Source organism: Dromiciops gliroides, chromosome 6, assembly GCF_019393635.1.
Source record: "Dromiciops gliroides isolate mDroGli1 chromosome 6, mDroGli1.pri, whole genome shotgun sequence".
In the NCBI taxonomy this organism is placed as follows: domain Eukaryota; kingdom Metazoa; phylum Chordata; class Mammalia; order Microbiotheria; family Microbiotheriidae; genus Dromiciops; species Dromiciops gliroides.
In genome coordinates, this window is record NC_057866.1 from 35,513,243 (window position 1) to 35,541,119 (window position 27,877).

General features: G+C 42.2%; 1 protein-coding gene across 3 annotated transcripts in view; it reads left to right on the forward strand.

Moving 5' to 3' along the window:
- SLC1A2 (solute carrier family 1 member 2) overlaps positions 1-27,877 on the forward strand; it is a 220,645-nt gene that overhangs the window by 111,968 nt on the left and 80,800 nt on the right. For all 3 annotated transcript variants that reach the window (XR_006353653.1, XM_043973243.1, XM_043973242.1), the window contains exons 3-7: positions 966-1,118; positions 2,313-2,563; positions 6,550-6,718; positions 13,139-13,265; positions 21,508-21,741. Coding sequence is in view for 2 of the 3 variants with exons in the window: in XM_043973243.1 (XP_043829178.1) it covers positions 966-1,118; positions 2,313-2,563; positions 6,550-6,718; positions 13,139-13,265; positions 21,508-21,741 (934 nt within the window). In the remaining variant the exon portion in view is untranslated. The remainder of the gene's footprint in view (positions 1-965; positions 1,119-2,312; positions 2,564-6,549; positions 6,719-13,138; positions 13,266-21,507; positions 21,742-27,877) is intronic.

The window sequence follows — 27,877 nt, forward strand, 5'->3', positions numbered from 1 at the left end:
AGTGAAAGAGAACAGGACATAGAGGAAAGAGGGGGCCTGCCTTGGAATCTACCGGCCCTGGGCTGAAGTCTGTCTCTGATACATGGTAGGTGTGTCACCCTGAATAAGTCATTTCCTTCTGGATGCTTCAAATAACTCTCTAAGAGTCTAAATCACAGCCCAGCTGCTGATCTACCTCAGTCCAGGCTGTCCATGCCCATTGTGCATTTGACACTCCCTTAATTCCTTTAGGATTCAGCTCTAGGACCTAAAGAAAGCTGTGTCTGATCCCCTCCCCATGAGTGCTCCCTCCTTCCTCAAATAATCACCTCAGTGATTATCTTTTTATATGTTATATCCCCCCCACTCCACAATGTCAGGAGATTGGCACAATGGAAAGTCAAACACCAACTCTGGAGTCACAGGGCATGAGTTCGAATCCCACCTTTGATACTTACTGCCTGTTTGCTTTGGTTAGGTGACTTCAACAGATTGCCCAGGGACTCACAGCTTGTGAGTGTCAGAGGTGGGATTCAAACTCAGGTACTCTAATTCTAGAGACAGTGCTCTTTCACAAATATTTGCTCTATCAAGGCTGGAGAAATAATAAAATACTTTCCCTTTCATATCCCCATTTCCCTCTCTCTAGTTTGAGGTGGATGGTGGAGGTAGAGACAAGAGCTACATTTATCTCTCCGGGTCTGTCCCACCTCCAGTCTCTGGGATTTTGTGCCTAAATAACCCATCCCAGAAATACTTTTTTGAACACACTCTGCGTGACTCTCCTAGCCCTGGTTTCCAGAGTCATTAAAGCAAGAGAATTTGTCTTCCTCGGGACCACAAGCACTAATGATGCTGGTTTCCTCCTGGGGTTGTGTTTGTCATCCCCATCACAAAAAGCCAAGATGAAGGAGAACCAGGACGCTCTGCACTGTGGTCTTTGGGGACAGAACACTTGCTGATTTCTTCTTCCTTCTTCCTTGCAGGCGTCATCCTTGGAGCTGTCTGTGGAGGTCTTCTTCGCTTGGCATCTCCCATCCACCCTGATGTGGTCATGTTGATAGCGTTCCCAGGAGACATCCTCATGAGGATGCTAAAGATGCTCATCCTCCCTTTAATCATCTCCAGCTTGATCACAGGTGAGATGGACAGGATATAAGTCTGAGAGGAGTAGTAGTAGTAGTAGTAATGGCTAACATTTATATAACACTTACTATGTGCCAGGCACTGTGCTAAGCACTTTTTAATTATTATCTCATCCTCACAACAACCCTTGAAGGTAGGTGATATGATTATCCTCATTTTAGAGATGAGGAAACTGAGGCAGACAGGTGAAGTGACTTGCCCAGAGCCACACAGCTAGTAAGTAGTGTCTGAGGCCAGATTTGAACTCAAGTCTTCCTGACTCCAGCCCCAGCACTCTGTTCACTGTACCCCCTACTCACCCCACCTGCATTGAGTGGTTCTGTGAATCACAGATGGGTCCACGGAGTGCATCTGCTCCCACCTGTACCTGTAGAGGAATCTCTTCTGGGAAGAGGGTATCCGGACCCTCTCAAAGACTTCCAATGAGAAGGAGCCACTACCGACTGAGCCCATTCTACTTTTGGACAACTTTGATTGGTAGGATTGCTCCTGGCCCTCCCCTGTGTCAAGTGGAAAAAGGGTAATCCCATTTCTACATGACAACCAAGCTTAAATACTTGGAGAGCAATCATGTCCTCCCTTAGTCTTCTACTAGTTAAGCATGCTTATATCTTTCAACTGGACCTCATAAGGCATGGTCTTGAGGCTCTTCACTATCCTAATTTCTCTCCTCTGTATGCCCTCCAACTGTTGATGCCCTCCCTAAAAACATGTTGCTAATGTGTTCTGAACAGGAAAGGAAGGGTACAACTGGACTATGATGCCCCCCCAGTCCTAGACTTGATGATGCCCCTCAATGCAGACCACATAGCTTTTGTAGCTGCCAGGTAATATGCTGTTGATGCATATTTAACTTGCAGTCCTCTTAGAACCCCAGATCTTTTTCACATGAGTTTTTGTGGAGCCATATTCCCCATCTTGTATTTCTGGGGTTGATTTTTTGGTCCCCAGGTGGAGGACTTGATACTTTTTTGTACTAAATTTCACCTCGTTTGATTTAAGCCATTGTTCTAGCCTGTCAAAATCTTGTCTCTGTGATTCAAAGCATTGAGTTTCCCTCCCAGGCTTGATTCATCTGCAGATGATAAATGTCTTTTGCCACTTTGGAGCTGAATGTCAGAGTAAAAGACAGAAAACTAGAATGGGTTAGGTCATAGTTTTCCCAGCTCTGTTTCTTTTGTCTCTAGGTCTCGCTGGCTTGGATGCTAAAGCCAGTGGCCGACTGGGGACAAGAGCCATGGTTTACTACATGTCTACCACCATCATTGCTGCTGTGCTGGGAGTTATTTTGGTCTTGGCCATCCACCCAGGGAACCCCAAACTGAAGAAGCAGCTGGGACCCGGCAAGAAGAATGATGAGGTGTCCAGCTTGGATGCCTTCCTTGACCTTATCCGAAACCTGTTCCCTGAGAACCTTGTCCAAGCATGTTTCCAACAGGTAACCCGAGGCTCTCCTTTTCCCTACTGAATTTGAACTTCTTACAGGTATAGAGAGGTTGTCCTTGGGATTCTGGTGAGGAAAACTAAGGGATGATATGTGTTCCGATCTCTGTCTCTCTGTTTCTCTGTCTCTGTCTGTCTCTTTTAAGGACAATGAGGGTTAAGTGACTTGCCCAGGGTCACACAGCTATTAAGTGTCAAGTGTCTGAGGCTGGATTTGAACTCAGGTCCTCCTGAATCCAGGGCCTGTACTTTATCCACTGTGCCACCTAGATGCCCCATCTGACTTTCTTTCTCTTTCTTGATCTCTCTCTTTATTTCTTATGCTCTTTCTCCATGATTGTCTCTGTTTCCCTGTCTGTATTTCTGTCTCTCTGTCTGTCTCTATAAAATATGCATATATATATATATACACATACATATATATGACTCTCTGTCTCTGTCAACATTGTGTCTTTCTGTTTATTTCTTGTTTGTTCTCTGACTGTCTGTATCTCTTTTTATCTGAGTCTATCCCTTTTTTCCTTTCTATATCTCTGTCTGTTTCTCTCTGTCTCCATCTTTCTCTGTCTCTCTCTCTGTCTTTCCCTTTCCCTTCCTTTTTTCTACCTTTCCCCCCTTTTCCCCATCTCTCTCCCTCTCCCTCTGTGACTCTGTCTCCTTCCCTCCTTCCCTTTTCCTCCCTCCTCTCTGTGTCTGTCCGTCTTTCTCTGTCTCTATCTTTCCCTTTCCCTCCCTTTTTCTCCCTTCCCCCCCTTCTCCCCATTTCTCTCCCTCTCTCTCTGACTCGAGCTCTCTGTCTCTTTCCCTTTCCCTTTCCCTTTCCCTTTCCCTTTCCCTTTCCCTTTCCCTTTCCCTTTCCCTTTCCCTTTCCCTCCCCGCTTCTCTCTGGCTATCCACTTGTTTCTGCCTCTCTCTGTCTTTGTGTATGTCTCTCTCTGTTTCTTTCTGTCTCCCTCTTTCTCCACTTCCTTCCCTCCACCTCTCTCTCCCTCCTCTCCCATACTTTTCTTGACCAATCTGTGACTGCCATATGAGCTCCTCATTCTCCTCTTCTAAAGGATATGATTATTCTATGCTCTGTACCAGATGAGAGCACATTTTTTCCTTTAGTACCCTTTCAACAAGAGGCAGAATGCCAGGGTGGCCAGAATGCTGAACTTGGAGGAAGACCTGAGTTCAAATCTTGCCTCTGAAACTCACTAGCTGTGTGACAAGGAGCAAGTCACTTTACTTGTCTGATCCAGGTTTTTCTCATCTATAAAATGGGTACAATACTCAAAGTGCCTATTTCACAAGGAGACCATGTGGCTTAACTGATTTAATATATATGTAAAGCATCTTTCAAACTTTTAAGATGACTATGTGTGACCTTCACCTCCCTAGACTTTAGTTTCCTCACCTGTAAAATGGGGGAGGGGGGCTGGACAAGATGTCCTTTGAGGTCCCTCCCAGCTATAAATCTTTGGTCCTTATTATTCAATGACCCACAGAAGCCCCATCATCTGAGACCACAGATCTTCAAGTGCCCATCACTTTGTTGTTAACCACAGCATGGAGTGTGTCAGAGGGATTCTCGCAAGTCTCCCTCTATCCAGGCAGTTTTCTCTTTCTGGTCAAAAATACTCCGATCTGAGCAATTAGTGGGCAGGCAAATGGCTTGGTTTACTCTAGCAAGTCCTCCAGCTTGCCGGAGCCATTCTTAGATGTTTCCCAGATTATCTGGACTCTGGGACAGTGGCTTCTGGAAACTGGACGGGGTAGACAGTGGTGGAGGTGGGGAAGGGGTAGACAAGGACATGTCTAGTTCCTCCTCCTCCTCCTCCTCTCACTAACTCACATCCTAATTCTAGGACATCCTGCAGGCATGAAGGAGACACTCATCGCCCACTCTTGGTCAGGCATAAACTTGGACTTGGTTGTTTTTTGTTCCAGTAAGGGGGCGTGGGGTGGGGAGGGAGGAAGGTGTTTTTGTTTTGTCATAAACACTGTCTTGGACCCTGACCTTTCTTTTGACCAGTGGCCTGTGTTTGCAAAATAGCTGGCTAGTGTGAGGGGAAGACTCTTCCACCATTACTGGTTGTGAAATCCCTTAGGGGTTGACTCCTTTGACCTTTGCACCATTAGGACCCCAATGTGCACTCCCACTTAACAAAAGGTCTCAGGTCCTAAACTGTCCCCTGGGGAAGGAGCATAACCATGCCTTGCTTCCCAATCATAGTGCTCCTTGGAACTTGAATTAAATCTGACCCCAAGGGCTCAGGATGGATTGGAAAGGTGGCGGTAAGGGCGGCCTCAAAGTGGTCTGATTCTGGCAGAGTGGCTCTTCTTGGCACAGTGGTGTGTCAGGAGGGACCCTGAGACATTTGTTGTCTCATCTCAGTGACCCCGAGGTGAGACAATGAATGCAGGGCCTTGGGTGGGAGAGAACCTCCAAAGCCGATTCACCTATAGAAACAAACTTGACAGGAAACCGGACCGGTTTCAGGGCAGTGGAATTTCCTATCTCAAGGTGACTTCCAGTCCAATCCAATAAACATTTATTAAGTGCCTATTGTATACCAGGCACTGTGTGGTTGTGTGAATTTGGGGTTTGTGTGAATTTGGTTTCTTGTTTAACTCAAAAGACATTCGCATTTCTTTTCCTTCTCATCCCTAATGTCAAGAATAGTACATACATGTTGGTCACAAATGTCTCAAACTATAGCAGTTTCTCAAGAGAGTTCTCTAGAGGTAGTGTCATAATAATGACTTCGGCATAAGCACTGCAGGTAGGTGATGCAGTAAATAGTGCACTGAGCCAGGAGTTAGGAGGACCTGAGTTCAAATCCATACTCAGATACTTCCTACCTGTATGACCCTGGGCAAGTCACTTTCCCCTGTTTGCCTCAGTTTCCTCACCTGTAAAATGAGGAAGAGAGGGGCAGCTATGTGATGCAGTGGATAAAGCACCAGCCCTGGATTCAGGAGGACCTGAGTTCAAATCTGGCCTCAGACACTTGACGCTTACTAACTGTGTGACCCTGGGCAAGTCACTTAACCCCAATTGCCTCATCAAAAAAAAAAAATGAGGAGGAAAAGGAAATGACAAACCACTCTAGGATCTTTGCCAAGAAAACCTCAGATGGGGTCACAAAGAGTTAAACATGACTGAAAATGATTCAACAACAACGACAAGGTTTATATGATTATACCTGCAGTATAATAGGACCTTATCCTGGAGTAACAGGAGGGTTACCCCAGGAGTCACATGGTAATGGGCACCACAGTTTAGGAAAGATATTTGGGAACTACTCACTGAGAAGCCTGTGAGCAATGGATCCAGTTTCTGCTGAGAAAGTAACAGGGATGTTTGCAGAAGGAGGAGATCCAGGACTAGCTGGTAGATAAGATAAGATATGATATGATATGATATGATATGATATGATATGATATGATATGATATGATATGATATGATATGATGTAATGTAATGTAATATAATGTAATTTTTTGTGGTTTTGTATATAATGTAATGGAATGATGTAATATAACATAGTATAATATAGTATAGTATATAATACGATATGATATAATACAATATGTGTATGCATATGTATTATGTATATGCATATATGTGTGTGTGTGTGTGTGTGTGTGTGTGTGTGTGTGTGTGTATGTAAGGGGAACAGAAAGATGGTGAACATCTGGTCTCAATCTCCACATAATCCAGGAGTCCTTAATCTAGGGTCCAGAAACTAATTTTTTAAAAAAGATTTCAGTGCATTTTATGCATTTACAATCATTCAGAGGAGGGGCCCAAAGGCTCGTGCAGACCTCCAGAGAGGGGTCCATGACACCAAAACATGAAGAAGCTGTAACCTAATCTCTCTCCTAGGCTATGAAGAGTGGGGAAGGTGGGGAAGTTACTTGGGTTTCTTTACAAAACTTGTGAAATGAACCTCATGTGGGTTTATAAGTGTCCTTTTCTTTTTCACTCCCTCAGATCCAAACAGTAACCAAGAAGGTGATGGCCACCCCCAAGGCCAGTGAAGAAGTCAACACTACCAGCTCCATCATCTCTCTGCTGAATGACACCAAGACAGAAGCCCCCGAGGAAACCCAGCTGATTATTAAGAAGGGCTTGGAGTTCAAGGATGGGATGAACGTCTTAGGTAGGGAACCCCTTCCTCCTTGTATGATGTGGCTCTACTCAGGGAGATCACTGCTTTGTTAAACTGATTCACTTTTTCAGCAGGAAGAGGAAAAGGACATGATTCAACCTGAAGCCAGTGTGATGAGATTGTGGATCATAACATATCAAACTTAGAGAGAGGAAAACCTGGCTTCAAATCCTGCCTCTGACACTTACTAACTGTGGGAATATGAACAAATCACCATTTGCCCTAAGCTTCAGCTCTCTCATCTGTAAAGTAGGAAGAATAATAATATTTCTCTTATGAGGCTTTTGTGAGACTCCTTGCCAGTAGGGTCTTATTTTTCATTCTTTGTCCTTGTATCACCAGTGCCTGGCACGTAGTAGGTCCTCAAAAATACTTTTTGATTGATTGGATCATGAATACAAAATGCTTTGTAAACTTTAAAGCGCTATATCAATGTAAGCCATTCATTTTCCTATTGTCTCTCCAGCCGTCACCTCTTGGTCCAGTGTTTGCCTCTGCCACCTATTCATACTGTTTATTCTACTCTTTAAGGTTTGCAAAACACTTTACATATGTTACCTTGTTTGATCTTCACAATAATCTGAAGTACTATTATGATCCCCATTTTACAGATGAGATAATTGAGGCAGAGAGAGGTTGGGACTCCCGGGTCGTGAAGCTACAAAGTGTCTGAGACAGGGTTTGAACTCAAATCTTCCTGAATCCAAGTCTGGTGCTCATGGCTCATGGCAGGCACTGAGTCAGTCCTTGCTGCTGATTGCTTGTCATTGTCTGAGCCGGTCATCTTCCTCCTTGCAATCTTCCCTTTTGGCAAGGTAGTCTTTGTCCTATAGGATGTGGCTGGTGTGCTGTGATTCCCACTGGGTTGTTGTGGGGATCTAATGAAATGACATTTTAAAGCATTTTGCAAACATCGGAGGGCTATGTGAATGTTTGTTGTCACTGTCGTTGCTGTCTCTTGAAGGTACCTGATGGTTTTGATTGGATGAAGGTGCCTGGGGGTGCCTAGGAGGGTGTGGGTAGTTATAAAAGATGAGAGGGGAGGAAGGGGATCCCAAAAGGGAAGATGGAAGGTAGGAGAATGTCAGAAAAACCAATCCTTCCCTTATATCAGTGTTTTGCCTGATGCCAACCTGGTCCTTATGTCTGCATGTCTCATTTCTGGGAACCAGTGCCCACAAATCCATTCAATTAGGTCCCATGTGGAGATTGGTACAGGGGAACTCCAATGGCCAACATCCTTCCAAAATAAAATCTTGTTTGTTGAAAGAATCCATTCTGTAAGGTGAGAGACAGAGAGACTCAGAGAGACACATGGAGAGACACACAGAGAGACACAGAGACAGAGACAGAGAGAGCACACATGGTAGAGTGGAAAAAGGAGAAAAGATCAGCCTTCAACTTTATAGTCTACTACTTCCTATCTAAGTCATCTTGGGCACATTACTTGAATCTCTTTGAGCCTCGGTTTTCTCATCTGTAAAATGAGATAAGGCTATTAGGAAAGTAAGTTAGAATACTTAAAACGTTATAGAAACAAGACCTATTACAACGAGAAGGCAAGAAGCAAGCAAGCAGTTACTCTGTGCCAGGCGCTGGGTTAAGTGCTTTATAAATATTGACTTATTTGATCTTCACAACAACTTATTATTCATTTTATTGTTAAGGAAACTGAGGCAAACAAGGAGAGATGTGGTAACCTAAGATTTTGAACAGGATTAACCTACAAATTCAGCTAATCCAACCCCCTCATTTGACAAATTAGGGCCACTGAGGGGTAGAAAAGTGAAGTGATTTGTCTGATGCCACACAGTTAACAATGGAAAGTTTGGATTCAAACCTGGGTTGGTCAGTTCCTCATCCTGACCTCTTTCCATCCAATAAATAACATTAACTGAAAAGAGAAGCCAGAAGGAAGGCAAGGGGAGATTTTGCTGTTCCCCCCCCACAACCACTACCCCACAGCTGTCTCCATGACCCTCTCGGGCCCTCCTTCTCTGTGGAGCCAGGATGCCCCTACACACTGTGCAGGAATGACCCTCACAGTTCCCTACACAGCCCAGAGGAGAGGCAGTCTTGTGAAGAATGGGGTCAAGCCTTGGGAATGAATCACCCAGGAGGTTTCCAGAGCTGTCTTCCAATGCTGTGGATTCTGGGAAGCCACCTGACCTTGAGGGGGGCTTGCCGAGTTGCAACACAAGTTCATTCACATAGAACTTGGCCTTCTGGTCAGATCTGGAGATGGATTGCTCAAATCAGTCAGGCCCCCATACAGAGGAGTCCAGTCAATCACTCGATGTTTACAGAGGGAAATGAGAAGCCTTGGGTTGTTTTCCAAGGGCAATGTAAAACTGGCAAAACCACAGGCAACCTCTTACGAGACTTCCCATTTAGAAATCCCAGCAGAAAGCCCGGGTTTTTCCTAGGCCATCTCTGGAAGGATGCCACCATGTTGTTTTTTTTCTTTTCTTTTCTTTCTTTCTTCTTTTTCATTTTGGCCTGGGAAAGGCCCGAGAAATAAGCCCACACAGAAAGGGAAGGCTAATCCTTGGTTCTAGACTGGCCACTTCTAGCTCAAACCACTTCTCTCTAGGCCAGCCACCAGAAAAAAAGGCCCCCACTCATCTCTGAGATTCGAGGGGTACATGAGGTTCGTACCATTCCTGAGCTGGGAATCTTTGCCCTTTGATTTCACTTCCCCGCAGGGTGCCGAAGAAGACTTCTGCTGGTATTTCCAACAGGAACAAAACAAAAATTTGTCCCATGGCATTTCTCCCAAAGATATTACAGATTCTCACAGTTGAGAGAGACCTAGCAGGCCAACCCATACTCACCCAAAGATTCCCTCTAGGATCCTACATTTAGAACTTAGCAGGTATCTGGTCCAGCCTGACTGGGCCTGGAGTGTATAAGTGGCTTACCCAAGGTCACAGTGCTTGTAAATGGAAGAGCCAGAATTTGAACCCAGGTGCTCTCACTCCAAATCCACCCCCCCCCTCCTTTTACGGTGCTGTGTTGTTACTTTATGACATAACCAACAAGTGGGTGTCTAAACATTGCTCACAGACCTCCACTGCCTCCTGAAGCAGCCCATTACACTATTTTTTTCCCCTCATGTCAAACCTAAATTATCTTCTTTTCAATTTAGACCCATGACCCCTCCTCCTCTCTGGAGTCCAACAGAAAAAAAGTCCCATTCCTCTTTCACATTGCATCCCTTTGAATACTTGGCATTAACAACTGTCCCCCCTAAGCAAGGGCCTCTTAACCAGGGGGAAAAGATCGGAGAGGGTCTGTGAACTTGGATGGGGGAAAAAATGACATCTTTATTTTCACTAACCCCTTACTAGGATTCCCCATTTCTTTCAATTGTTTAAAAAAAATTGTTCAAATTGTTAATAAAAATAATATTCTGAGAAACAGTCTAGAGGCTTCACCAGACCATCAATGGAATTCATAATACACAAAAGGTTAGGAGCCCTTTCCCTAGGTTTTCTATTCTCTAGGCTTAACATCATTTGTTCCTTCAACTGCTTTTCAACCACGGGAATGATCTTGAGGCTGTCACCATCCTTTTGTCCGGTATGCCCTCCAGCTTATTCACCATCTAAAATGTGGCTTTCAGACCTGAACCCAGTCCTCTGGCTGGGATCTCCCTAGGCCAGGCCAGAGGACAGCAGGACTGGACATGACACCTCTCTTGATGCAGTCTGAACTCTCCCAGAGTTGGTGCTTCCTAACTGTACATCTGGACACATCTGTTTTGAAGTCAGTTTGATGGAAAATTTCCAGATCTGTCCTGGATCCAATTTTTACAAACCATTAGCTTAACTAGGCCAATACCTCTCTCCTGGTGGCTTGGAGGCATGCAACTAACTCTACTGGCAGTGTATCCAAAAAGAATTGCTAACGGTCAAATAAATGGATACCATTAGCCAATAAAAGCATCAGATTCTGTTTGTGTCCTAAGAAACTTGTTTCCTACTTTTTAAGAGAAAATGCTTACCTTCACCAATATTAAAAGATGCTGAGGCAACTGGGGTTATTTTCCATGTGTGATATGAAGGAAGTGGTGATGATGGTGGAGGAAAGAAGGGGTAAGGGTTAGCAGCAGAGAACTTGTTTAAAGAAATAATATTAATCCAAGTTAGCTGGGAGCAAAAATTATTGTGTTTATATAAAACCCAAACAACTAGTCAAAAAATGAAAAATGGATTTTATTATTGAGACTCTCCCCCAAAAAAGGAAGGAAGGAAGGGAGAGAGAGAGAAAGAAGGGAGGAAGGGAGGGAAGAAGAAAGAAAGAAAGAGAAAGAAAGAGGGAGGGAGGGAAAGAAGGAAGAGTAATGGAGGGAGGAAGGAAGGAAGGAAAGAAAGAAAGAAAGAAAGAAAGAAAGAAAGAAAGAAAGAAAGAAAGAAAGAAAGAAAGAAAGAAAGAAAGAAAGAAAGAAAGAAAGAAAGAAAGGAAGGAAGGAAGAAAGGAAGAAAGGAAGAAAGGAAGAAAGAAAGAAAGAAAAACCATTTGTTTAAAATCTACACAAACTGATTTGTATCTGTAGACCAAGGACAGTCTTGGATTCTTAAGCAATGTTTGATTAATTTCCCAAAGAGGCTTATGCCAGTATCAAAAGAATGAAAGTGGATTTCCTTATTTTAAGAATTCCACATCAGGTTTTGAGATGGCTGGAGACAGTCTAGGATGTCCTTACAAGAAGCTAAAGAAAAACATGTGTAGGGTTTTAATAACACAAGTTATAGAAATGTTCTCCTGGATTTGAAGCTGGATGAGCCAAGTCTAAAGTCATCTCTACAATTTATTGCCTGGGCAGATTTGGATACATTGCTTTGCCTCCCTGGCCTCAGTTTCCTCATCTCTAAAATGGAGGGTCCCATGAGCTCTCTGGACCTCAGTGCTTCGTGTGTAAAATGAAAGGGTGCGCCTAAATGATTTCTGAGGTCCTCTTTGGTTCCATGCCAACGATATAGTGTGACTTCATTGAGAACATCTGGGGCTGTCCTGCTCCCCACTCTCCCATGCTGTGGTGTAGGCTCTAACCTTTGCAATCTAACTTCCAAGTCCCAGCAAGCCTTTTCCTGATTAATCCATGATTATACGATTTCTATTACAAGTGATTTCATAGGCAGGGAAGGGAGGAAAAGGGGCTAGCTAACCTTCAGATTAGAATGAAAATGAATTCAGCTGCTTAACAATTCTAATAGTGGCTTACATCACAATCTTGCTCATATGGAAAATATTAAGGAGAGGTATAGTTATCTAGGGAGAAGGCATTTCCATTGTGAAATGTAGTGCATTTATTTTAAATGATTAATGATTAGGCTTATAGGTTTAGTTGATGCAGTGGACAGAGTTCTGGGCCTGCAGTCAGATAGACTCATCTTCCTGAATTCAAATCTGGCTTCAGACAAGTGTGACCCTGGGCAAATCACTTCACCCTGTTTGCCTCAGTTTCCTTATTTGTAAAATGAGCTGAAGAAGGAAATGGCAAAGCACTGCAGTATCTTTGAGAGAAAATTCCAAATGGGGTCACAAAGAGTCGGACATGCCTGAAACAACTCAACAATAACAGTTAGACTCATAAGCTATAATTGAACAATGTGATACAAGAAAAGAGAGGTGGATTTGAAGTCAGAGGAACTGGATTCAAATCCCCCTCATTTATTACCTCAGTGACACTGGAAAAGTCACTTTCTTTATTCTTCGGTTTCATTTACCTATAAAGTAAGGAGGTTAGACTTCATGGCCTCTAATGTGACTTCTACCTCTAAATCTACAGTTCTAAGATCTTACCACCTTTGGGATCTTGGGTAATTCAATTCAACATTATATATATATATATATATATATATATATATATATACACACGTGTGTATATATACACATATACAGAGAGAGAGAGAGAGAGCACCTATTGTGTACCAATCACTGTGTTGAGTGAGACAGTTCCTGCCCTCAAGTAGCTTGCCTTGGAAGAAAACAAATGCATAAAAGAGACCTGAAAAGCAAGGGAGGGGAGCCTGGAGGTGAGATGATGATACCGATGCAGGGGCATGGTGTTGAAGTCCAGAAAATGAGAAGAACATGTATATATGCGTGCATGGCACAGTTTTAGTTTAATTTATATTATTAACATTTTCTCCATCACTTTCTTTAGTCTAGAAATCAACAAAACAATAAATCAAGCCCTGACTTGTAGAATTTGCCAATTTGTGAGATGTAAATTCTCTCACTGAAAATTTAACATTCAGTTCTTTTGATCTGATTAGAGCTGGCTCCAGGACACCCCTGCTTACAGCTTAAAATTTATGAACCTATTATTTGAAGTGGCAATAAAAGGGGCAAAACACCTTTTTTTATCCTATGTCCTTTTATGTGATGTGATTCATCCCACAGGTCTGATAGGTTTCTTCATTGCTTTCGGCATTGCCATGGGGAAGATGGGAGAACAGGCCAAGCTGATGGTTGAATTTTTCAATATCCTGAATGAAATTGTCATGAAGTTAGTAACAATGATCATGTGGTAAGTGTGACTTGTTTATACCTGGTTTTTCTAGAGATAGAAGGATGGATTTACCTATAGATTATAATGAAAGGCAAAAGAGAGCTTAGAGGTCATAGTCTGACCTCTCATACAGTGCAAAAATCCCCTTTATGATATCCCTGACAATCATATAGCTTATAGTTAAATATGTAGAGAGTACGGCAATTTTGTTTGATGTAAAGTTGAACAAAGGTTCCAGCTCCACCAGCTCTAATTGGGTCTTTACATTTTATTACTGTTAATAGCCAAGGATATTATGACAAAGTCGGCTGGCTCTATAGTTTGAAAGCCTCAGGGGCCATCTTTAATTCTTTAGGGATACAAACCCCAGACAGCCACACCTAGCCAGCTCATTATAAAAAGTCCTTAGTCATTTTTAAGACTGTTTTGAACTAATTTTCTCAGTTTAAACTAAGTCCCTCAGTTTAAGTAATTTGAGTTATGGTTCAAAATTCCTTTCAACTCCAATTATATCCATGAATCACTGGTCAGTCCCCCTTCAAATCATCCTGGGGGATCTGTTTAAGAAAATCACAAAGAGTTGAGTAGGTTAGGGTGATAGGACCTTTTCAAGCCTAATCCCACATAATGCCCTTGGTTGCTAGGCAAATCAATTTGGGAATGAGACTGAAAAGGCCTTTTCCAAGTTGAACTGAGATAACTGTTGACCTTTGATGCACTTTCTATCAACTCAATTCAATAAGCATTTATTCAGGTTTCTCTCATGTGCAAGTCACTATGCTATGTGCCAGGGATACAAAGGAAGAAAACCCAACAATTCTTGCCCTCAATGAGTTTATACTTAGTTGGAACAACAAGCAATATCTCTATACTTCCCATAAATGCATGCTGGGGAAGGAAGTTTACTAACTCAAGAGGAAGTCCATTACATTTTTTTTTTGGACAGCTGTAATTCAATCTAATTCTGTATAACTTCAGAGGGTAAGAACCAGGAACTCTGGGTAAAAGTTATAGGGAATTGGATTTTCAACTGATTTGTCCTCAAGCTAGGAAGATAGGAGTTCCAATCCTGCCTCCAATAATTGACTAGCTGTGTAACCCTGGAGAAGACACTTAACCTTTCTCAGCCTCGGTTTCTACACCTGTAAATGAGGGGGTTAGCCTCATTGGCCCCTAATATCCCTTCCAGCCCTAAATTCATAATCCTAATCCCTCTTCCCAATCATATTCAGCTATTTGAACACATCCCTCATGTCTCCTTGACCCCATCTTCCTTTTTCCCAACTAAACATACCTCGTTTTCATTCTTCATAGGACTTGATTTTAGATGCACCCCTTGTCTTTTTTGGATGCAGAGAGTGCAAGTGGGATTATTATTTCCCTACTTCTAGAAACTGTCTCTCAGTAAACATAGCTGAGGATCGAATTACATTTTTTTTTTTTTTTTGGCTATCCCATCACACTATAGCCTGGAGAAGTAAGCCCATAAGCCTGCTTAGCCACATTCCCTCATGCAGTAGTAGCTTGTGTTTTCAATGAAAAGGAAGGACTTTTCTAAGATGACATTTAATAGGAATAACTAGTTTGGTTCCATCATTGCAGCTTGCTTAACTTTTTTTTTTTTAAATACTGATTCTATCATCCACCTCATTAACTTTCTCTCCCAGCTGTAAGAGTTGATAAACATGCCTTCTTTGTTTTCATTCAAATCACTGACGGAAAAAGTCAAGCATGACCGGGCCAAGGGCAGATTGAAAGAGGAGAATTTCTGGAGGATGTTGGATCACACCTAAGAGGAAAGAAACATGCCGAGGCAATGGAGAACTCTCCAAAAGAGATTTTGACCCCTTAAGGAAATAGACAAAAATTCTTCTTTGCAGAGCTTCCAGGAAAAACACAATCACATCACAAAGATAGCAGATAAAAGGCCCAGCCTTTCTGCTTTCAAGGACTGAAGAGCGAACTCGTATTTTTAGTATGAGAAGCCTGAGACAGTTACCCTTGGGATGTAGTATCATGTAACTCAACCAGTAAAATTGGGAATGGAGATATACAAAAAGGCAAAGATGGTACCCGAGGCCATCATCAAGCTGAGAGAAACAAAAATAAAATGAGGCTTAACACTTCAGAGTCGAAAGAGATCATAGAAGCCTTCCAGGTCATATAGTCCAATACCCTCACTTTACAAATGAGAAACTGAGTCTCAGAGAAAGAAGGCTGGCTCAAGGTTAGAGAAGCAGCAAGAAGCAGAGTTAGGGTTTGAAGCCTGGTTCTGATTCCATATTCAGAATTCTTTCCGGCCTTAAGAGAGACTTAGTTCAGAGACCCTAACCTGGAATCTATGAACTTGTTTTAGAGATCCGATGATAATTATATTTGAATATAATTGATTTTCTTTGTGGTCCTAGGCATTTTACTTTGTGCACTTAAAAACTACCCTGAGAAGGGCTCCATAGACTTCCCCAAACCACCCACGGGGTCCTTGGCACACAAAAGGTTAAGATCCCCTGATCTGGTGCTATTCCCTCACTTTACAGAGGAAGAAACTCAGGTTCAGAGGTTAAATCTCCAGCCTTGTAGGATAAGTGGAATTTTTTTTTTTTTGCATTTTCTAGACAAATGCCTCTGTGACAGTCTGGCCCCTGCCTACCTTGCCAGTCTTTTTTTTTTTTTTTTTGTGAGGCAATGAGGGTTAAGTGACTTGCCCAGGGTCACACAGCTAATAAGTGTTAAGTGTCTGCGGCCAAATTTGAACTCAGGTCCTCTTGACTCCAGGACCGGTGCTCTATCCACTGCCCCACCTTTCCAGTCTTTCATCCCTTTTTGCCCTTCATGTGGCAGCCCAACAATCCTACTTGACTCCTCCCCAAGCCTCAGATCCCATTTCCTGACACCATGCCTTTGAATAGGCTGTTCATTTTACAGTTCCTCCTCATCTCTACCATGACCACTACGTATCCCTGGCTTTCTCTGGGCTCATTTGTTCTGGAGGAAGCCTTCCCCAATCCTTCTGGGTTTGAGGGCTAGCTCCTCATATTATCATGTAAATATGCATTTGCATGTTGTGCCCCTCCCTCCAACATCTCCCTCCACCTTTTTCAGGAGAATATATGCTCCTTGAGGGACAAGACTGTTTTTAATTTAAATTTTTAAATGTTTTCAATTTTAATTTAAATACAGTACATTTCAATTGATGGGAGCTTAATAAATGTTTATTGGACTGGGTTTGTGCAAGTAGACAAGCCAATGATTATGAAATCTAGGCTAGAAATTGACAATGGGATGAAACACACACATCCTCCACGAGGATCCGGGCCCCTGCCCATTGTTCAGTTTTGTACATATGTTCTTCATTAGCTTGATGTCACTTATCTCTAAGGGGCCTGTAAGTCTCAGTGGGAGAAACAAAATATTAATGACCCAAGCCAGCTTCTCTGTCTGGTTGGATGGCCGGCAGTCATGCTTGCTCCAAGGGCCAACACAAAAGAGGACCGAGCCAGAGATGCTCACGGTCTGCGCTTAAAAGCCCTATAAAACAATGATCCCGGTAGCTGGGTCTACTCGATCTAGACCATGTTGTTTATAAAATTGTTGGCTCTCTCTGGATCTGGGAGGCTGGTTGTTAAATGTCCTGGATGAAGCTGAGACTTCAGGCATTCACTCTGTGAGAAGAGCTTCAGTTCATGTGACCGCCACACCTTTAAACAATTCATTCAAACCCTTCAGAGCCTGATCCGAGGTCCTTAGAACAGGGTTTATAAATGCACAATGATAGGGTGAATGCTTCCAAATAGCCAGACATATTGTCATCTGTTGGCATTTCTAGCAGAATAACCTCTTTAGATGCTTTAACGATTCAAAGAGCCATGATTTCACTTATGGGAACACTCCTCCCACCAATCAATGCATCACCAGAGAGTTAAGTGCCTGTTATGTGCAGGGTGCAATGTTAGGTAAAGGGGATAAAAATGAAACCAACCCTGCCCTCAAAGAGCTTACAGTCTATCCAGGGAGACACTGACTGCATATATACTAAATATAAAGAGAGTAAATCAAGCTAGTTAGGGAGGAGAGCACCAGCACTTGGGGAACCATGAAAGATTTCATGTAGAAGGTGGCTCTTGAGTGGAATTTGGAAGGAGTGAAAGCATTACAGCCATAAGGGACAGCCAGTGCAAACACAGAGAAGGAAGATGTGTGGAACACATTGGCTGGATCACAGAGAATGGGAGGAGGAATAGTGTCCGATGTGCCCAAAAGGTAAGTTGGAGTCAGGCTGCGAAGACCTTTATAAGACAAATGAAAGGTTTTAGACTTGATCCTCGAAGCAATTGGGAGTCACCGAAATTTATTGGAGAGGTTTGTAACATCGTCAGACGTAGGCTAAAGGAAAATCATTTTGGCAGCAGCATTTTACATATGAGGAAACTGAGTCCAAGAGAGAAAAATTGACTTAGGACCATAAGCTCATAGACTTCCAGCTAGAAGAGATCACAGAAGCTACCTAGTCCAACTCCCTCTTTTCACAGATGAGGAAATTGAGGCCTGAGAATGTTAAGTGAGTTGGCCAAGGTCACGTAGATAGTGAGTGTTGTATTAATTCTTGATGGGGCACTCGATGACCCAGAGGCCAAAGTGATTGGTCTCCCAGCCCATCTCCCCAACTCACCCCCATCCCTCATAGAGAAATGAAATCAAAAGAAAAGATTCTACAGATTTGTACAGTAATTGTCCTCCTGTTTTCCATTCTGGTCCTCAGCTCTGAGACTATTTCTCTCCATGGGGAGCGGGTAGTTTTGGTTAACAAAGGCCTACTGACGCCAGAATTAATTATAACCAGGGATTTTCAGGCCCGTGTGTTCTGCTCTCCAAAGACACTTCAAGACCTCACTTTCCCAACAACCTAGTGAGCTAACCCAGAACAGCATCCCCAGCCTATAATCTGCTCCCTTACATAATAGATCGATTCAGCCTTAGCACTGACATGTTTACTGAGGAAGACGAGCCATTGTGTCCCTGAAAACGTTTGCTCTCCTTTGTCTTAACAGCTCATCCTTGGATTGTGGCAAAGGGAAGGGAGCACACAGCGGGGTCTCCAAACAGCTCTTAGGCATGTCTGCCCAGTGCTTTTTAAAGGGCAATTGTTGTTTGGGAAAGAATTGACTATTTGTGTTCCTAGGGATAAATGCTCTTTTGCTTTGTTGGAAGGTATATTCAGCCCCATTATTTACAATTTCTTGGCTCCACGGAGCCCTTGCCATCCAGACGCTGACAGTGATGTATGGGGCTTTTGTTGGTGCCTGCGTGCCTGGAGAATGGAAAACGAAGATTAAAATCACTAGATATCTTCACTCTCTGACGCCTGCATTGGTGTCTCCAGTATGAATCAACGACTAAGCTTATTACTTACCCACCATGCTCAGTAGACTGGGCTTGGTACTTGGGGATATTATTGCACTTGGGGCTTAGCACTTGGAGATATGTTTTGGGGGGCCAATCCCATCAAAGGATAAGAAGGTTAATAGGCTGCCTTTTCTGCCTTCCTATTTCTCTTTTAGTGCTCCCCAATCCTCTCTTGATCTCCTCCCTCCTTCCTACCCACTTCCTATTTTCCCTGGGTCTTGTTCTTAAGTGACTGTCATAACTAACGATGACAGCTTTGGGTATGATTAGCATAAATTAATAACCTGCACCTTACCAGTTATTTTCATTGGAGTAAAAAACACTTGTAAACCCAAAAGACCTCTCTCTGGACCCAAAGGAATAAAGCCCTAATGGTGGAATTTCAGACACCACTATAGGAAATGGGAGGCATGTTTTGAGCAAGGTCAGCCTGTTAAATGTCCCTTAATTTATAGCATGGAGGCATGCCTAGTGTACCACCTCTTAGAAGTTTTGTGATCATGGCTAAAACACAATTCTTTGAACTTCAGTTTCCCCATCTGTAAGATAGGGATAATAATGTCCTACCTATCTCACAGTATTTTTGTGGGGAAAGTGCTTTGTTTAAAAAAAAATAGAGAGGTAGAAATGTCAACTGTTACTATTATTTGCTCACAAAAGCCTGTGCTTGGTGTGTGTGTACATCAGTGGCACAAATAACAATAACATTAATAATAATAATAACTGCTAGCATTTTTATAACATGATATGGTTTGCAAAGACCTTTTAATGTATTATTTCATTTATCTATATAACAGCCCAGGGTTCAGGGTGGGGGGCAAGATAGGTGCTATTATTATCCCCATTTATAGGTGAGTAAAAATAGTCTTGGAATGAGCACATGTGAGTGCTTCCCATCATCAAAACCATTTAAATTTTTAGACATAGATCATGTTCTAATCACAACTGATTCTTTATCTATTTTGTGTATATTTATTTTCATTGAAGTGACTCCCAAATATACTACCACCAGACTTTGAAGTAATAAAGTATTATCTAATTCAAAATTTTCCCTTGTTCTGCTAGCCCTCCATCTTAAGGTTGAAAATTCATTCATTTGGCATTAAGTCCCTACTATGTGCAAGGAATTGTGCTGGGTATTGGGGTGACAAAAATAAAAAAAAATAAAAACCAGCATTGTCCCTTTATTAAACTTTACAGTTTAATAAATTCTAATACTGTCTCTGCTTTATCAGGTGTACCCATGAGACTCTCTGGGTCTCAGTTTCCATTTCTATAAAATAAGGCATGGAACTACATGACCTTTAAAGTACCTTCTGGCTATAACATACACTATTTTCTGAAGTCTCTCCCAGCTCTAATTTTATGTCTCTGTGACTCATTTATTCCAAAACAGGTTGGCTTTGTTACATTTATCATGTTTAGGTTAAACTACCACCTGTCTTCCAAGGAGGAGAGAGAGACAGAGAGAGAGAGAGACAGAGAGAGCTTTCCCAAATGGTAGCTCTGGATTCCTAAGAGCCCCACTGGGAGAGAGAGCTCTGGTGGGACACGTGACCCACATTGCCACTTTTGCAGAGCATAGACTAGATCAGAGGAGAGAAGTATCCCCCGCTAGTCACAGAAAATGCCATTACAAGACTGGTAATTGATAATTCCCCTCTTAACTGCCAGCCTTTTATCCTCTCCATGAAATAGTGCTGACCTTTTCCCCTTTTATTGGAGAATTCTGGAAGAAGACTTTATTTTAAAATTTTGTTATAAAAACAAGTACAACTAAGTTCTCAGGACTTAATGCAGGAAGCCAGACCAAGACATAAATAATATCCCTTAAATCTATGGCCCTTTTAATAGTCCAGCAACTTACAGGCTGCTGGGGTGGGAGAGCACAGAGAGAGCTGGATTTGAAATCAGGAAAACTTGAACTTGAATCCTGCCTCAGACACTTGCCAGCTGTGTGGCCCTGGGAAAGTCATTTGACTTTTCTGCCTCAGTTTCCTCATCTGTAAAATGGGAGGGTGGTAGTATCGGCTGTCACCCGGGGTTGTTGGGAGGATCACATGATAGGTAGATAGATAGATAGATAGATAGATAGATAGATAGATAGATAGATAGATAGATAGATAGATAGATAGATAGATAGATTGATAGATAGATATACATACACATATACATAGACATACATAAATACACATTTATATCTATATATACATATACACACATCTATATAATACAAATCTATACCTATACATATCTGTATATACATATATACATATAGCATTTTGCATACATATAATTGTGTATAAATGCTATGCTTGATATGTGCATATGCACTTATATGCATAACATTTTACATATGTGTATGTATGTATATACATATATATGTAAAATGCTATACTTAATATATACTCATACATCTATATGCATAACATTTTACCTACCTATGGATGTATTGATGTAAAATGCTGTGCAAGGCTTCATGACTTACATAAATGCTTACAGTTAGTAAGAGTACTAGTAGGAAGATCTGAGTTTGAATCCTGTCACTAGCTTTGAGACTCTGAACAAGTCATTTAACCTCAGTCTTCTTCAGTTTCCTCATCAATAAAATGAGGACAATAATACTCCCCATGTCACAGAGTTGCTGTGAGGATGAAACTGCACACCTCAAGGCACCACATAAATGCTAGCCATTATTGTGGTGTGGTACTATCAGTAGTAGTCCCCAAAAGAGCCAGTCGTTTGGGTAAATCTGTTTGTCTTTAAGGGGACACATATACTGGGGACCCATTTGAGGAGCTGAATCCCATGATGCACTTACTTCAGTGTATTTTCCTTTGCCTTTTCTGTTCTGTAGGTATTCTCCCCTGGGTATCGCCTGCCTCATCTGTGGAAAAATCATCGCCATCAAGGACTTGGAAGTGGTCGCCAGGCAACTAGGGATGTACATGGTCACTGTGATTGTGGGTCTCATCATTCACGGAGGCATCTTCCTCCCTTTACTCTACTTCGTGGTGACTAGGAAAAACCCTTTCACCTTTTTTGCTGGTATTTTCCAGGCCTGGATCACCGCCTTAGGCACAGCTTCCAGGTAAGAGGATGAAAGAAATCATTTCTCTTTCTCCCTCGGTCCCCTTCCCTGACCCCCAATGTCACTGGCTTCTCCTATCTCTCAAATCTTTTGTCATGAAGACCAAGCAGAGCTCTTATTAGAAAAGAATCACTTCATAAAAAAGAGGTGAGAAAGCAAGATTCAAACGAAGAACCTCTGGTTATTTTAAGGGATCGTGTCAAGTGTCTGTGAGTTCATGTGGTATAAGAATGGCCTCCCTCGCTGATAAAAATCAAAATTACAGAATTTTAAAGTTGGGAGGGATCTCAGTAACCATCAGATCCAACCCATGAGTATCATCTGTAACTTAGGAAAGAATCTTAGTGACTCGCTTAAGGCTTGGAGAGTTTAGGTGACTTACCCAGGGTCACATGGTTAGTAAGAGTTAGAGACAAAATTCAAACCCAGGTCTTCCTGATTTCAAACCCAGCATTCTCTAGTTTTGCTGCCCCTCTCGGCATGTTTCTGGGAAATGTTCACTAGAAAGAAAATGAATCCTGGCTAATATATCTTTGCTAATATTTTACACAATATGATACTATAATACCCCCATGCTCAGTTCATACAAAGATTTCTGTGTGGGGGCAGCTAGATAGCACAGTGGATAAAGCACCGGCCCTGGATTCAGGAGTACCTGAGTTCAAATCCGGCCTCAGACACTTGACACTTACTAGCTGTGTGACCCTGGGCAAGTCACTTAACCCTCATTGCCCCACAAAAACAAAACAAAACAAAACAAAACAAAGATTTCTGTGTGAAATTGCAACTTTCACTTAGGTTATTTGATTTCTCCATATAGCTCCTCTCTCTCTCTCTCTCTCTCTCTCTCTCTCTCTCTCTCTCTCTCTCTCTCATTATCTCTTTTTAAAAGTTTTAAATTGTTTAATTACAAACAGCATTGAACACCAGCAAACTATACTTACTTAGTAATGATTTAGATTTAAAATAATTAATTGTGTAGCACCCCCTCTTTTATATTCTTTCAATAGAAATGACCAATCCTCAGCCAATCACTTTGGTTTTTGCTTGGGTTCTTTCTTGACCCAGGGGAAAAAACCAATTCCCACTTTGTAAAGAAATTATAAATTATAACCCATCTCTAATTACATATTTAAAACTTCACCCAAGTCTTTTGATTGGTTGATTTGGGTAGGAGAGGAATGATAAAGCATCCTGAAAACCTTTCAACCATTCCCTCTGAGTCCTTTTTTGGGATATTTTTTTTGTCCATTCATTTTCATTCTTCTTCTTCTTCTTCTTCTTCTTCTTCTTCTTCTTCTTCTTCTTCTTCTTTTTGTTCTTCCTTCTTCTTCTTCTTCTTTTTGTTCTTCTTCTTCTTCCTTCTTCTACTTCCTTCTACTTCCTCCTCCTCCTCCTTCTTCTCCTTCTTCTTCTTCTTCTTCTTCTTCTTCTTCTTCTTCTTCTTCTTCTTCTTCTTCGCACAGATTTTATTCCTTTTTTTAGCTCAAAATTATCTCCCCTCCCATCCCCTTCCCCATCCAATGGAAATGCTAGAAAAACAAAACCTATTACAAATTCGCATTTGCTTTAAATGTCTATAGTTCATTCTCCTTGTTTCTCTTTTTGCTTTTGCATTATTTCACAAACCTTTCCAGACTGAGTTCTTTGTATTCCTCATGTATGCTGGCCTTCATTACATTATGAAATTCCATTGCATTGAAGTTATACAATTTATCTAAACATTCCCCTGCTGCTGGACTTTTCTGCCGGATTCCAGGATTTTGCAATTATGAATAACATGCCGTGAAAATCGTTGAATAGACGCTTGCCCTTTGTCGTTTTGGCTAATACTGTAAGAGACAACAATGGAATTATTGGGTCATGTCCCTATTAAAAAAAAAAAACAAACCAACAACCTTCCAAAAGCCTGTCATGAAACATTATTTTTTCAACTCTGAAACTCCCCAAATTCATCTCCTTGGAAAATGCTCAGATAGGAATGCCCCATTGCTTTGACTTTCTGGAGAGTGATTCTTCCAAAGCAGGAGAACAGACTGAGGCATAAAGAGGCAGGGATGACACACTTAGGCATCTCTTGGAGACATATCGGAATCCATCAGCTAGCTTGCCTCCTGATGGGCTCCCTGAACTCCATGTGAACTTTCAATTTGCAGTAAGAACTAGTTTCTCATGGGTATATGTGACATTAATAGAGACCAGGCTCTTCCTTCATTTATCAGACAAACCTGCTGTGGAAGAAATCCAAGAGAACTCCTGGAGACCAAAGAAAAGTAATCTTCCAATGGCTTCATGGTTGGATTTTGTATTTTAAACCACCAGGTATTTACTTTACCAGTGGTTTCCAAAATGGCGATGATATTAAGCCTGCACCAGTTGATTTTTCCTTGCTTGTGTATGTAGGTCCACAGAATTTGAGTTGAATTAAAATCCAAGCCTGGCCACCTGCTCCTTATATGGCCTTGAACAAGTCACTTTACCTTTAAGGGTTTCTGTTTCCTCCTTTGTAAAATGAGAATGTTTGATGAGATCACCTCTAGAGTCCATGCCAAATCTAAATCTGTGATGAAACATCACAAAACAGGACAGGGATGGGGGCAGGTGAGGAAGAAGGGAACCCTGTGGTCTAGCACTTATTCCCAAATCACAGAGAAGTGAACTGAGGGTTTTTACTTTCCAGGTTAGTGTCTAGGTCAAGGTTCCCCTCTTTTGTCTTCTGGAGAAGACTCCATTTAGGTTTTCCTTAACTGACTTGGAAGACAAGCAGCCAATGTCTTTACAACGCCTGGACAGGAATCACAAACCACTGAGCAAGCTTGATTCTGATTTCATCCTAACAAGTCTATGGAAGTGAAATCAATGGAGTTTGGGGTCAGGGATAATATAAGGTTGGAAAACTGCCCAATGACCTGGATGTCTAGAACTGTGCTGTTAATTCCAAACAATTGGGGAAACATCTCAGGACTTTTCCCCTCCTTTCCTTCTGGGCCTTGGAAACTTCCAATATACCTTAATGTCTGTAGTCTTAAAGATTCTGGCTATGCCTATGAGAGAAAACTAGTAACTCCAAGTAGCTATGTTTTGGTTAATTCCTGGTTTTGTCCACAAATCCCAGAGTCATTTCTTGCCCTTTTCTCTGGGCAATTGTTACTGTTGGGAATGAAGGAATGATTCATCGTTATTGACATCATCATCACGGTTGTGATTCTTATACCCCTTTAAGAGCTGTAAAGCACTTTACATAAGTTTTCTCATTAGGTCCTCCAGATAGCCTTGTGAAGGAGGGGGGAGGTGTGATTTTCTAGATGAGGAAACTGAGGTTCAAAGACGTTAAAAGACTTCTATAGAGTTAAAGTTGCAGGGGAGAAAGAGAACTATCTTTGGAGTCAGATGACCACCTGGTATGTTTATCATTTGTGTGACCTTGAGTAGGTCGATCATCTTTCTAGGCCTTAGTTTCCCCTTCTGTAAAAATGAAGGTGCTAGCAAAGGTGGTTTCTGATAGCCTTGAGGTCTGTGATGCTAGCATATCCTATCCTAGACCTAGACCTGCAAAAGACCATAGAAGTCCTCTAGTGTAATATCCTCATTTTTATAAAGGAGAAAACTGAGGACCAGAGTGATGAATACCTAGAATTACACAGATAATGAGTGGCAGAACCAGGATGAGAAGCTAGTTCCTTCAACTCCAAATCACCCATTGTTTCCATTGCACCACTACTTTTTCTTTTCTTTTCTTTTCTTTTTTGGTTGAGGCAATGGGGGTTAAGTGACTTGCCCAGGGTCACACAGCTAGTAAGTGTCAAGGGTCTGAGGCTGGATTTGAACTCAGGTCCTCCTGTATCCAGGGTTGGTGCTCTATCCACTGCGCCACCTAGCTGTCCCCACCATTACTTTTTCTTAAAAATTGGTATTCTGCTAGAGTTTCCTTGAGGGAAACTATTGTGTCAGGAATTGCATGCTGAGCATCAGCCCATGGTATTTAACCCTTGGAGTCACAAGAAAAAGGAACTAGCCTTCAGACAGTCAGATCAGTGTCCTTTGTGCTTCAGAAGCTTGTATATTGCTTCGGGAAATCAAGTATGGTTGACTGTTTTTTCTCAATAGGCACCCACAAAGGGCTAGGCTCCTTTATAAGAAGGATTCCAGAAAAGTAGAGACCCAGAAATGACTTCCTAAAATCAGTGTTGTCAAAAGTAATTGGGAGGGCAGCTAGATGGTGCAGTGGATAGAGCACCGGCCCTGGAGTCAGGAGGACCTGAGTTCAAATCCGGCCTCAGACACTTGACACTTACTAGCTGTGACCCTGGGCAAGTCACTTAACCCCAATTGCCTCACTTTAAAAAAAAAGTGATTGGGAGGGCAGCTAGGTGGCACAGTGGATAGAGCACCAACCCTGGATACAGGAGGACCTGAGTTCAAATCCAGCCTCAGACACTAAACACTGACTAGCTGTGTGACCCTGGGCAAGTCACTTAATTCCAATTGCCTCACTAAAAAAACAAAAAACAAAAAAAGTAATTGGGAAAGAGAATACCCAACAACATGAAGACATTAGCAACATGGCGACCCTGCCATGGGGTCATGTGGATGGTGGTCTGTTTCCTTGACTTGTGGCAGGAACTGGAATGGTTCAGCTGTTCCATACATAGAAACTGGGCATAATTTACTCTGGAGAAGAGAAGCTAGGAGATAGGATAGCTGACTTCAATGAGGAGAAGGGATGTCTAGTAGATGAAGACTTGGGCTTGTTCACTTGGGTGCCGCAAGGCTCAGAACAAAGAATAATCAATGAAAATGGCAAAGAAATCAGTTTAGACTAGGTGCCTCCTCATTAGTATTTTTCAGAGGTGAAATGGGCTTCCTCAGGAGGCCGGGATTCATTACAAGAGGTCTTCAAGCAAAAGCTAGAAGCCTATTTGTTGGATATACCTGATGGGGGCTATGAATTCTGAGACTCTGTAAACTCACACAAGCCTTCAATGGAGAAAAGAGCTAAAGGCAGACAAGTATCCAAATGGAATGATTTTTCTTTTCTTTCTCTTCTCAATTTAATTCACCCAGTACAAAGATGAGAGCTCTTGCTTCCTTACTCTCTCGTTTGCTGAAGTGTGTCGGATCGTCACATAGCCCTTGGGTGACACTATGTACCAGTGAGTGAAATAATGAGAATTAATGAACACCAATGGGCCCTTGAGTGGCCTTGCGCTTATATATTCCCAGGATCTCACTGCTGTGAGGCCATCTCTGGATAGTCATTTTGTATGATTGCATTTAGCTCTCATCTGATGGGTTGTGTGTGTCTATGCGTGGTGGAGGGGATGCAAGAATAAAAGACGGTAGGTATCTGATTAAAAATAGCAAGAGCCAGGTAGAAGAAAATTATCCCAATCCTAATTAGGCCAGGTCTCAAGGATAAAGCTTCCTGTTATGAGATTGCTCTAAATGGATCATTACAGCATTAAAGCACAGATAGACAGGGGTAGACTGATTCCTCAGACCCTTACCTGGGCATGAGAAGTCAGGAAGCCAGGAAATGCTCCCAGATGCTTTGCTGGATGCATCCAGACCAGTGAGCACAGTATCCCAGAATCGTAAATGTGGAATAAGAGGGACTCAGAGACAATTTAGCCCAGCCCTCTCATTTTACAGATGAAGGGACTGTAAACTAGAGAAGTGACTTGCTCACATCTTAGGCATCAGTTATAAAATTTAAACCCAGGGGCAGCTAGGTGGCGCAGTGGATAGAGCACCGGCCCTGGAGTCAGGAGTCCCTGAGTTCAAATCCAGCCTCAGACACTTGACACTTACTAGCTGTGTGACCCTGGGCAAGTCACTTAACCCCAATTGCCTCACCAAAAAAAAAAATTAAACCTAAGCCCACAAACCCCAAAGGTGTGCCTTTCCTCACTGCCTTCCTCAAAACCAGCCTTCATCTTCCCTAAGGATGCAGTGATCAGCAGAGTAGGAAAGGACCACAGAGTCCGACCCACACTTAGACCTACGACTCTTCCAATACATCCAGCCTATGTTTGAAGACCTCCAGTGAGAAGGAGCGGACCACCTCTGGAGACGTCCTCCTTGTGAATAGCTAACACCAAGGCTAAATCTGCCTCTCTAGAACGTGCGCCCATTA